The 13,813-nt window shown below is 28.1% G+C and overlaps 1 protein-coding gene and 1 long non-coding RNA gene across 3 annotated transcripts in view; one reads left to right on the plus strand and one right to left on the minus strand.

Moving 5' to 3' along the window:
- LOC114123210 (integrin alpha-PS2) overlaps positions 1-13,813 on the plus strand; it is a 70,059-nt gene that overhangs the window by 22,152 nt on the left and 34,094 nt on the right. For both annotated transcript variants that reach the window (XM_027986108.2, XM_027986110.2), the window contains exon 3: positions 11,314-11,435. In XM_027986108.2, coding sequence (XP_027841909.2) covers positions 11,314-11,435 — 122 coding nt within the window. The remainder of the gene's footprint in view (positions 1-11,313; positions 11,436-13,813) is intronic.
- Positions 7,218-9,093, minus strand: LOC126551208 (uncharacterized). Its single transcript, XR_007605074.1, has 3 exons — positions 8,584-9,093; positions 7,423-7,568; positions 7,218-7,364 (listed from the first exon to the last, which is right to left on the minus strand). It is a non-coding gene; the product is annotated as an uncharacterized LOC126551208 (long non-coding RNA).

The raw sequence follows: 13,813 nt of genomic DNA on the forward strand, positions 1-13,813 counted from the left end.
AGTACCGAATTGAAATCAGATAATAACTCATCATCGTTGACAACCCAATACCTATATAATTATATGATATAAAATAGTACAGCACCTATTGTGGGAAATAATAGTAATTCAAGGTTAAAACGGTTATCAAAGTGCGATAGTAAAATATTTAATCATTTACGAGTATAATATAAATAAAGACAAAGCACATTTAGAATAGTAAAATTTTATTAAAAAAATGCTATCAATTTTTTTTTTTACATGGAAATTAATAATTATCGTTCTTATAAAGTTATTGATGTGTAGTTCATTATCAAGTAGATCAATGTAATAAATGTGCTAAATTTGAATTCAGTAAGAAATCATTGTATACGAAAAACTTTAATTTTTTTTCATTAAACTCAATTTTTTTTCAAAGTTTTATTTCAATTTTACACATTATTATATTACGTGGATTTACATACTTAAAAAACAATCATGTAGCTATTCTTCACACGAAGAACCTGTGAATATAATACCTAATTAATAACATATAGATATACTTAGATGCGTAGTCTTGTAGCTTTAATGTATTGCCATCATTTCATTATTCTCTTGAAAATGGCGACCGGAAGTGATTCAGATGCTCTCTCATATATATTTACGTATAGGTACAGCACTTCACTTACTCACAATTCTAGGACGGCAACTCAAAGTTTGTTTGACACTTATTGAGAATTAGACAGTGCGGCGGACGCAGAAAAGACAGTCAGCTACCGGAAGCTACCAATAAATATTAATATGTTCCCATCAACTAAAGTTTCATGTTTTGATAATTTACTGTAAAGTAATGACTGGATGACAAGTGTTACACTTTTAGACTAATAAACTTAAAAAAAATTTTTTCGCAGGCCAAATTATTATAAAGATTATTTTTTTTAAGTTTTCTGTATTATTTTTGCAAGTAAGTATCTAAAATTATTATAAAATCATGTTTTTACCTGCAGTATGGCTGCATAATGGGTTAGGTTATGTACGCGAATTAATATTAAAATAAATTGACCTCGATCCGTGACTTATGAATAGCTTATCAAACATTTACAGAATGAAATTTTTGCTAAAACTTCCAATCAATTAAAATGATATCATTAAATAAATTAATATGTATGTTAAACGTTTTTTTAACATTAATACTAGTAATATGTGCATCTATAGATAAATAATATTTTTTTATTATCATCAATGTATGTTAATCAACATAATTATATTATTATTATTGATCCTTATCATTCGAAACTTTGTAATAAATTGCATATCACGTACATGACGTATCTAGATTCTACTCGTACTATATGAAAATTTTAATTTAATTAAGTGTTTATTTTTTATGTGTTATTATAATATAATAAAATGTGCTTGTATCATCGTTTCAAAATATTATATCTTAACTACTATTTTAAGTACGCGTAGTATAGCTTAATAACTTGATCTTATTGATTCATATATTTGAATACAAAATTACTAAAAATTCGAAATTTTCTAAAAGGTAACAAAAAAGAAAAAACATTTTTGATTATATATTGATAAAATGATAACCATTAACGATGAACTAGTTATCCCGATGTTATTAGTATAAAGAAAATAGGAAAACACTTATATAAGATGCAGGACGCAGATATATCCTGCAGTATATTATAGCCAAATATTGAATATTGTCAAATTTTAAATTGTATACTACAGAAAAGCAAAAACAATTTTATTTGTTTTGGTTAATCATTTTTATCGATGTAAAATCTTAAATATTGCGTAATATTGAACTGACGCGGTTAAATTTTTGGTAAAAAAAAAATAATAATCATAAAATATATTATTTTATTAATGTTATAATATAAGTGTATTCGTCTTTGTGACAAGTGGCAACGACAAACCCTTTAATTATTATAGGTACACAATCCCTCGCAGGTTTCACCGGTAACGTGCGCGTGCGTGCATGGCGCTAAGTTTGGACTTGGCGACCGCTTGTGTATGTCTGCGACGGAAATAGCCGCCCGCACGATTACCGACGACGCTACAGTCACCGCGTTTGCCGCTTTTGGAATGATTTAATGCTACGACTGTATAGTATATTTTTGTACGCAACGGCGTCGCTGTGACAGTGTTGACCGAAACGATTTTTGAGACGTCTACGTTTTTTTTTCAAAACAACACAACCGACAAAATATACCTACGCACTCGATTTTAATATTAAATTACTTTGTAAATGTGTTCGAAAAAACAAAGATTTAATTTCGTGAATGATGTACCTAATAACAAATAAACCATTGAATCGAGGGCGGACGATATTATTAACATATCATAATATGACTAACATGTATACGAGTATATTATATATACCTATAACATTGTTTATTTGGTATGGAAAAAGTGGCAACGTGTGGAGGCATTGTCGCTCATATTCGAAGTGGGCTGTAAATTGCGATGAGTATAATATTATAGCTTACGTGACTCGCCCAGAAAAAATTAATTGACTTGGAGGTCGATGTTATGAAAATACGGGATTATTATGAACAACGATTTACGAGTTTGAACGGTTTTTAATGGAAAAATTTAATCGTATATTCTCCGATCTCGTCTTCAAACGGTTTTAAGATAAAAATCAAAAACTATAGTTTTTATAATAGATTGTTATTTTTTTGAAGCTACATATTTTTAGGAGACTTTGCGATTATTTTTCAGAAGGGTATTCTCAAATATAGTGTATAATATATTATTTTGTATGGACGAATCCGATTTTTTTTCAGTATTATCATTTTCATTATTATAATATTATTTTATTATTGTTCAATTTGTTAAAGGTAATGAGTAATGGGTATAAATATAATAGATGTAATTGCAATATATTCTCAACCGGGTTGATTATTTTTTACAATTAAAAAAACATGGTTAGGTAATAAGAAAATCTTAGTTATAGAATCTTTAAGATTAAATCTCAAGTGGAAATTTGAGCATTTGGCTTAATCAAGAAATTGATGTATATAATATTTAAAACTTTATCTTCGTTGCTTCTTCATTTTTTACCCTGACATATTTCGTAAGATGTGTATGTGTTCTGCCGCCCGTCAAACTGAACGTACAATTTAATATAATAGTGTAAAAATAAAACTTATTTTTTATACGAGTATTTATATTTATAATATATAATATATATATATGAACTATGAGCATGCAATATTAATAATTTGTTGCCCCAAAGCGTTTCAACTAATACTCACCTCGACTACTACAGTGTTTCCGTCTCTAATAATATACTCATATACGGTTGTAGAACGCTGTGCCACCGCTGTTGAGCCAACTTTAAACACATGGTGTAATTAGTGTATATCTCTTGGACCATTTCTCACCCCTTATGTACTGAACATTTTGAACCGTGTTAGAAACTAACTGACACGAAGTTGTGTTGTACTAATACGTTATAACATAGGCTCCAATTAATCTGTTCAAGACGTCGCCGTCGTGTTACGACGAACTATTTTACCATTCAATTTATTTATAATACACCTTTATACCTTTATGGCTACTACAGTATAGATCGTATGTAATAGTTTTCTGTTCTTCCTGATCTAAATCACTAAAACTAAATCATACTTATTAGTCATTAATTTTGTAATATTGAAATATATTTTCAGTAGCACCACTCTAAGAAAAACATTATGGCTACTTTTTCACGTTTATATAAGCGTAGGTTATAGGAGACTACGGTATACTTGAAATTAAAAACCAGGTTAGAAACCTGATATTTAAGACCCATTGGGTGGTTTGGCGGTGAAATAAGACACCAAAATTATGTGACTGCTGTCAAATATCTATGACACTGTACAAGAGCTCACTATCTATGAATGTATAATAATATCATTAGTTAATAACAATACATTTGATATGAAATTCGTATACAAAAAATATGTTACTTTTTGTCTCATCGATTTAAAAACAATAGAAATATATTATACCAGTGATGTATCGCGAAAAAACATACTATAGGTATTATAGGTCTGCACACAGAAGCTTATATATGAGTCAATTATATATCTATGCAAATTGTTATCTATAACTATATTCAAGTATATTAGTCTAAAATTGGTTTTGCCGTATTATTAAAATTTAATTTGACCATATGCAACAGGTGAGAAGTTCTCATTCATTAAGACGTCTCTGTACGTCACAATATTTTGATATCTTTGAAGCATATACGTAGTACTAAACGTGGGTATACAAGATTAATAATATCCATATTTATTATAACGTATATATGTAATGAAAGTAAGAAAAAAGAATTTTATGAAATTCTGCAATTCCCATGTACCCACGACTCTATCTATGCCTATAAGCTACAGCGCTACATTATATAATTACAAGTACAATCGATAGAAAAAAAATACAAGCTATTAATTGTTACCATTTACGTCGAGTGTCTGCGTTGCTTACCAGTGGAAAAGTTGTTTATTTCCTATTAAACGCGTTTTATGTCTTTAGACAAAGGAGCAATAAAAATACCCAGAAGAAAAATATAGAGCATGGTAGGTAGTCACTAGTAGATGTATCTTATTATATTCCGTTACTAAAAAAGCTATTAGAGTTTTCAAACCCGCAATCTTTTCTAGATCTAAATAATTGTCACAGTCATTCACATGATTTTTTAGATAAATACACACAATATCATGTAATTTCTCAATTATGTTAATTAATATGAACTTAGCGATATCTTTAATTTTATAATATGTTTGTATTTGAGATAAGTATAGTTTTATACAAATAAGAAAATACATTTATCGTTATTTATACTATCGAAAACTAGTATAAAATAATAACTTGGTAATATTCACATGGTTTTCATTGCAATTCATTATAATATAGTATTATTATATATTTATATAATATAATATATCTCATATTTATAGACGTTTATACGATGCAGTACCTAAGCTATGAATATTTAATAAATATATAAATTAAATACTAAACATGCATATGATATTATAGTTGTTTATAAAATTCTTATTATTTTAATCATTACACTTTTCCTCTTTGTTCTTACATAATAATTTTGAAAATTTTGTAAGTGCTATCCTACGAAAACAGCCCGTTGTAAATATCGATTAAAAACAAAAGCATTATATTTTCAAAATAAAAATGTCGAAAAACTGGCATAATAGGTATCTACACTTTATTGAGGTTATTAAATATATATGAGGTACTTACCTTTTATATGTATTTACGAATTGTATTCAAAAACATGTACAATTTAGAATAAGAAATATGTCAATACTGATTAAAACCGATTAGATTCTATCTCAGACTCTGCAATCTTAACGATTTCAATAAAAGTGCCACAAACATATAAAATGTCAACATAAGACTATAGTAAAATATTTTCTATAGGTACAAAAGATAAACGACAGATTCAATATTTTCAATAAAAACTGTTGTTATAAAATAAATGTGTTACAGGGTCAAGGTTTACGTATATATTATATGTATATGTATTCGATTATCTTTCGTACGAGACCAATACCATATATTATACGATTTGGGTGTATTCTTATTTTAAGATATATTATTTTTAATCTACTTTACCTATACAGAAATTATATATACACCAACTGTAGTAAACTAATCGTTAATATAACAATCGAATATCTAACATCTGCAAGTGTTTTCAAGACACATACTTACACGCGATTAGATTAGATAGCTATCTAGTATCTATATATTATTATTTATTCATCATCATGACAATACTAACATTCTGCACCATGCCTAGAGCATAAATAATAAAGTATGTATAGTTAATAGTTATAAATCAACACGACTTGAAATTAAATAGTAAGCAACGCGAAATTAAAATTATTTTTTCTTTGTACGATTTGTATGACCTAATGCGTAGATTTGATATTGACAGGCAATATATTATGTGATTACACAATTAAAAACAGATGGTACTTTGTCAACTACCGTAGTTTTGCATACGTGCAAAAAATAACGATGCGCTGTTAAACACAAATTTAACATGCTGAAAGGTAATGACTGTATTATATATTGATGACCTTTATAGTTTATTAACTATTACATATATTAATATTTAATACAGACAATTTAGTGTTAAGGAGAGATACTTAAACATTAATTTAATAGTAAAGCGCCAATGCACTGTGGATAATAGATTTATCGAAAATAGTAATAAATAATAATAATAATAGACAATAATTAACAAAACAATAGTACATAAAAATATAAAAAAATTATAAAACTAATAATAAGATTACAAGAATGTATAGACTATAGAGTTTATTGATTTTCGATTTATAATGATTAATAATTAAGCAATAAACGTGGATAAACCTCACAAGACACATATTTGTATAATTGTATCGATGAAGATTTACTGTTAAATGATTAACCCAAATTAACTGTCATATTCATACATAAAGTTGATATTAAAATGTTAAGTATTATAAATTGTAACTATAGTACCTACCACAAATTTGTTTAATAAATAATGATTTATACTTACTTGTCTTCACTCCATAGATTCATGTCTTAAAATTTACATAGATAATATTATTAAGCTTGATCCATTTCAAGATTAATATTAATCAATAATATAAAAAAAAATTACGTATAAAAAGTGACATAATTATAATTTTCTTTATTAGTAAATTTTAGAATAGTTACCATTTTTAATAATAATAATAAAAAAAAAATGCTAGTTTTTACATTAATTTTCCTACTTTAAAAGTGTGTAAGGGTGATATATATTATATAGGTCATGGGATAGGTCACATAATGTAACTAAATAAAATTAAACACACAATTCCATGCGTGTTGTACAGTAAAATATCTTAAAAAAATACTAAATCACTATTATAATACATTTCATCGATAGTCTACAACCACAGAACGTAATATTATTTATTAATATATGCATATTTTAATATACAATATGATATTTCTGATATTAAATTATAGATAATTAGATATTTACTTTTTCCAAAATTCGGTGATTCTATAGTTTTTATAGTATTGTGCTTATTGTGTTGACCAAAAACTTGTTGAAATAAATAGGATATTATAGGGTTCCATCGTGAGCATTTTAGTTGAGGAATAACGAAAAGTTAATAGGTACTTATAATAACATATTATGTATTAAACCCGCTCTACATCGTCATCATAATAATCGATTTGGAAAACATTTTATTAAGTATCGAAAACATCGTGAGCGCTTTATATATACGCGTTGCAATAAAGGGTTCCTTTTGAAACGCAACGCCCTGAATTATATACACAAACATCAGGGTGTGGCTTCTTTGACCTCTCCGCGGTGAATATTCTAAGCACGGGATTTTATCACTCTACGAACAGTCGATCGGTATTACTTTGTTTCTGCTCCCCACTCTCTTAATTTATTACCTCTACTATATAGACCCAGTGATCCATTTTTTGTTCGATTTTTTTTTAACCACAGGAAACCGGGTCACGAGTCATTAAATACGGCCGGAAGGGTCCTTTGTCTTTGGTTACCGGTGTTTGCTAAATTATTGAAATTCCGGGGTGGTCTGAAAATAAACTTGTTGTAAATTGCGTGTAATTTGAAAATAAAATAAAATTAATACAATAATCAGACAACAACGTTTAAAAAACAATGTTCATAACTTTATAATAATTACATTTTTATGCTTACTTAAATACCTAAGAAGAATTTTTCTCAATGCCTAGTCAATATTATTTAGTGTTGTATTGTTGTTATCATTTATAGATGTAATAATCAATAGATTTATTGATGTTGTAATTGTAAATCATACTAAATATTGTAATTAAAATCTAAAGAAAATTATTTTAATTAAACTGTGTGTTACTGCGTTAGGTACAATATTAATTTACAATTAAGTGGTTATTACATTAGGTTTCAGAGTAATCAGTTTTTGTTACCTTCTTCAATTAGACAAGTACATAAATAAAGTATTTATAAACTAAAAATGTTAAATAAGCTAGAAAGTTTTCTAAATGCAAAATGACTACTTTCCTTAGAATCTAAAATATAATAATTATATTATATACATATTTTATACTCGGCTTAATATAAATATAACCTTTTTTCAATTACTTTCTTGTTATTTTTCCTATTCAATATAGTACTGTATAATTGTGGTTTTCTAACTACTATAAGTACTAACTATAATTTAATTTGTTTAAATAGTGACCATATAGCAATAATAATGGCTATAAATTAATTTTTGTTCCTATGTCTATTAATGTACTATTATGCCTTAAGCACTGGCAGTACTACCGCTTTGTTTAAGGTTTAAGTATATATAAGTATATAAGAAATATGTTTATTATATATTTTTAGTGAAACCATATCGCGTTAAGTGTTTAATGGTGTACGATTTGAAGGTATAATTTTGAAAAAAAAAATCATTAGTTACAGATTAAACTTATCGTTGACGTATTAAGTGGAATAACAAAAAACAACAATACAATATTGCTCAGTTATATGCTTGTTAAAAAATGGACATTGGGTGGGTATATTAGACTAGTAATATATACTATAGGTACTTACCTATTACTTACCTATATAATATTATTATGTAGTGATATTTTGTGGTTGGATTTTCATCGACTAAATGATTTAATTTATTTTTCTTTTGGAAGTCACATTGTTAATTTTTATATCACTATTCTCTATACGTGAAGAAGTTTCTGATTTTTCGATCTAAATTTATATGTGTGTATATTATTATACGCATCTGTGGAGTTTATTTTTACATTTATTGTTGTTAAATAGCAATGGTGTGAATGTATGATGAACTATGTATATATAAACAAATTCTAGCGATAAATGTATATTATAATATACCTACACCGCAGCAGTTACTAAAAAATATTACATATACCCAAGTCCTGATAACCTCTACTCCCTAGGTTCTAATACACGTGTACCTATATAATTTAATATGTGCCCGTAAATGGAAATGTGCAACGTATCTATACATATTATAGTACATTAATATTTTAGAAGCTTTATCGAACACGAGGCGTTGAAATTCGTAAGGTATACCTACTGCAGTATATTATAAATAGGTACTTATACACATTACACACACACACACACACATATATATATATATATATATACACGACACATAATAGCCAATAGGTTGTACCAGGTATATATACACAACTCGTATATGTTAGTAATTCGATCACGATTTTCCATTAGAATCCCGTAACTATATAGAAATTTTCTATTACATAATATATACGAATACGATAGGTATATACCTACACCGTGTCGAGTCGGTGCAGTGTTTAAGCAAGGCGTTTAAAACGAGACCCTATATACATATTATATTCGTAAGTAATATCATATTGTCGTATAATAATATGTGGTACGCGTTTTATAAATTCATTGGATAATCGTTTAGCAGCTTTAATAGTAGGCCGACAAAACCACTTACCGCCATTGAAGCTATTAGCGCCCAGGTATCTTCTCCTCGGTGAGCACGCGATTTTCCACACACACTACGCATATAATACGTCGTATGTACACATTACGCGTGTCCCGGCGTCGCATTAATTAACGAATGTCGTGCGAGTGTATGCATATATAGTATCATATACGTGCCTATACGAAGACGCCGACTAAATCAGTGTTATCGTGATTTTACTCTTCTTCTTTTTGCAGTGCTGTATAACAGCTGCGATTGTACTTACAATATATATATATGTATATATTATCACCATCGCGCACATAATTATTTATGCGGTTTTCCGGCCTAACGCTATTATTATATGAAAAAACGATTAAGAATTTTTATTTCAGTAATCGGTCGTCGAGCACTATTATGATGTTGTCCACGACCAGCGTTATATATGTTGTTTATACACTTTATACAACTATATATACGATATTGTGTATTCATTATAATAATTATAATACTTCGCGCAATCTGCAGTCGTATAAAACTTAGTCATATATAAGCTGTAGTAATAACCCATATTATCCGGCGATCGTATACGTATTGTATGCGAGAATAAAAACGTATAGTGTTTACATACGTGATTTTATGTTTACTCTTATAATCGCTAGTATATAGGACATATATTTTAAGTACTAATATACAACTCGTGTTTGTTTACAACGTTAAAAATCGTTTGAAGCATTAATTTTTTTTCATATTTTATACAAGGTGATCATTTTACTGGTTACATTAATTCTTTGGGTTAATTTTTGTTGTTGTAAAATAAATGATTTAATTTCGGAAACAGAATACTCATATTTAAAATGTATTGATTTACTAACATCGGATATTCGATAAATAGATTTTTTTTTAAATTTTTATTAGTTCTAATGTGCGGAGTAGTAAGCCAGTCCCTTTATAAATTAATATATTTATAAAAACTAAGTATTTCTATATACCTACTATTCGATATTTATTCGCAAAAATGGTATAAAAGTATATTCTTCTTTTGATAATGCAATTTAAAAAAAAGTAAAACGATTAAAAAAATAACTACGATAAAATAAAAATAGTGGAAATCGGATTATTTTATAAAATTCTTAGTGTGCCTGTCTATTATAAAAATGTGTTTGGTTTAAAATAACAAAAATTCACTGAGAAAATTAGTGAAACCATTTGAATGAATCGCCCGGTAGCTATTTCCGAACGGTAGCGTTTTAATTTCTATAACGTCGGTACGACGAACGTCCGATCCTATCCTTGACTTGTTATTCTATTATTGTAGGTATATATTATGATATTATATATACGTTTCTCGTCGTATGTTTGTACAGTGACGTTTTGAGTTACGGTCCAATGCTCGTCTTATATGTATCTCCAATATAGAAGCCTAACGTCAATGTGTGCGTGTATAATATATACATATGACCCGTGCTCGCTGGCAATTTACAATGCTTCCTGCCTGCACCCGAATTTTAGCCCAAAGCGTACCTACACATATTATAATATAGGACTGACGAAATGGCTTGTACAATAAACACGAAACGTGTAATCATATATGTTATAATACTACACGCGTATAATATATGCGTCTAAATGCAAGAGGATGCTGCTGATGCTCATGCGAGTGCGTTATACACAAATAGTTCTTTTGGGATTGAGCAATTTTCACGTTTCTTTTTTTCTTTTTTAACATAATAAAATTATTCCCTCCCCTTTAACTATATACTATAATAACACAGTACATTCTTTGATAATAATTCAATTACATCATCATTATATATTATATATCATGTTGTATACGCACGTATAATAATGACATTCGTGTATGGTTTTCCAGGCTGCTGATCGGAGCACCGGAGGCACAGACGGCACAGCCAGGCGTTGAAAAGGGCGGCGCCGTGTTCAAATGCGGCACGACCAGGGAGGACGATTGCGAGCAAATACCGTTCGACACAAGAGGTGAGTTTTCTCACGCCGACCAGCAGCGTTATATATACTGCTGCGAATAGACTGACGGACCGACCGATCTGTTGTAAAAAGCGCCGCGGCCGTTATTATTGGACACAGCTATCGTATAATTTACGACTCGTGTCGTACATAATATACGAGTCGCGATCGTATATGAAGACATTAACCAAATGTATAAATTATAATATAATATACCTACTGGATAATATATATACCTATATGGTTATGTAGTTGTATAATATACAATATAGGTATCGCGCGCCGTATTACCCGACTTGATGGCACATAAATATACAGAGTGATTCATCGAGCATGCACATATTACTTTTTAACTTAAATAATGCATTTATTAGAATTCAGACTTTTTTAATTTTTATAAGGTTAGGATAATTACATAGTTAGATACATCGATATTTTCAAAAAAACTATTTTTGCAATTTATAGTAGGTTCTTATTTTAAAACAAGAGTTTGTATTTTCAAAGGACACTCCTGATATCACATAATAAATCCAGTACTTATTTAAAACTATAACTTTTAAGTGTACTTGAAATTCCAAAAAATAAAATTTAAATAAATGCATTATTAAAAGGAAAAAATGGGTTAATTATTAAATATTAATAATATTAATATTAGGTATTCGATATGTAAATGTGTACTGTATGTATAAGTATACCGATATACGTATACCGGTTGTATCTTTAGACACTGCTGCAATAGCCGAACTTAAACCCTTACTTTTATAGTCAATTTATGACTTTGAACAGAACCGTTTGATATATTATATTAAAATATTAAATGTATACAAAATACACAATTTTAATAAACTTGAAATAATTACATAACCAATACCCATGGTATACCTCGTTTACTCAACATTGATTTTGCTAAAACCATTTTTTTCTATTTATTTTATTTCTGATACCTATAAAATATATATATTATATACATTGAAGTAAATTATTTTCGTAAAATAATCGAAGTATACAAAGTAAATTTAGATTTTAGAACTATTTCAGTGTTCTTTTTTATTACTTATTTAATCAGAGTTATTTAAAACTTTATAAGATATTTAGATATAGGTACGTTTAAACTTCTAAATAATTATTAATAACAATAAATAAAAACTAAATACGATTTTTTAATACTAAAAATCTTTCTTATATTGTTCACGTTTGATTAATATATGTTATATATATACCTACAATACTTAAAAAACTAATGTAGTATATTATAATCTAATAATTGTAATATTTATTTTTAAAATATAAACTTTCTTTAAATACGAAAATGATATAAAAAATAAAAATGTGTTGAAATAAAAGTTTCAAAATTGTTATTTTATACGAATAGCAAATAATTACACTATGTACTAAAAAAACTACTTCTTACAAACAACAAAAAATACATTTGCTACAAATCACAGACGCATTCATTTATAATAATTTAAATAACAGATGATTAGGTATGAAGATGCAATGCAACAACATAAAATATGTAATAAACATTATAAATATGTTAATTAAATTATAATCAATTCATAAAAAATCATGATTTTAATTTTAAGAAAAAAGTAAAAAGTTAAATAAGGTTGTATTTTTTTATTTAATGTTCTAAGAATATTTAATATTTATGCTAGGTTAATTTTCGCAATAACACAATTACCAAACAGGACTAAAATAATGGGTGTCTGTGCTAGAATAACTTCACACTTATTATTATTTATTATATATCGATTATATAACCATATATAGGTACATTTTTGGACTTCTAATGCTTATACATATTGTTATCATATGTGCTATTTTTGTGGTGCTCGCCGGGTGTGTTATGAAATTTAACGCCTCTTTAGACGCCACGTCGTTGGGTTGGGCGTCAGGAGGCGCGGTAAATAATTCGCGCAGAATCGTCGCACGCGAACAGATGAAATGACATGACTTGTGGTGCTATATTATACATCATTATTTATTATTTTATATTATACATATTATGTATGTGCGTATGTATATACACCGCATGTATGTGCATTTAATATATAAATAAAATATAAATTGTACATTTATAATATACGATTGAACAGATGGCCGCGGAATGTACCATGGTATACATACCGCGAGGCCGGAGGCCAAAACGAAGTGAAATTTATTATTATTATTATTATTATTACAGTATTATTATTATATTACGTGGAAGCTTGTACGCGGCAACGAATAAAAGGTTGTGGTCAGGAAAACTGAAACGGATTGAATAGAAAGACAAAATAAAGAGAGAAAAAAAGTGCACCGATAGTCTGGTTTTTATGATTGTTGCTATATATGTGGATCACGAGTTAATGGACCCGATGAAGAACGAGCGTGAAAGCGACGTTGAA

This window comes from Aphis gossypii, chromosome 1, assembly GCF_020184175.1.
Source record: "Aphis gossypii isolate Hap1 chromosome 1, ASM2018417v2, whole genome shotgun sequence".
Taxonomy (NCBI): Eukaryota; Metazoa; Arthropoda; class Insecta; order Hemiptera; family Aphididae; genus Aphis; species Aphis gossypii.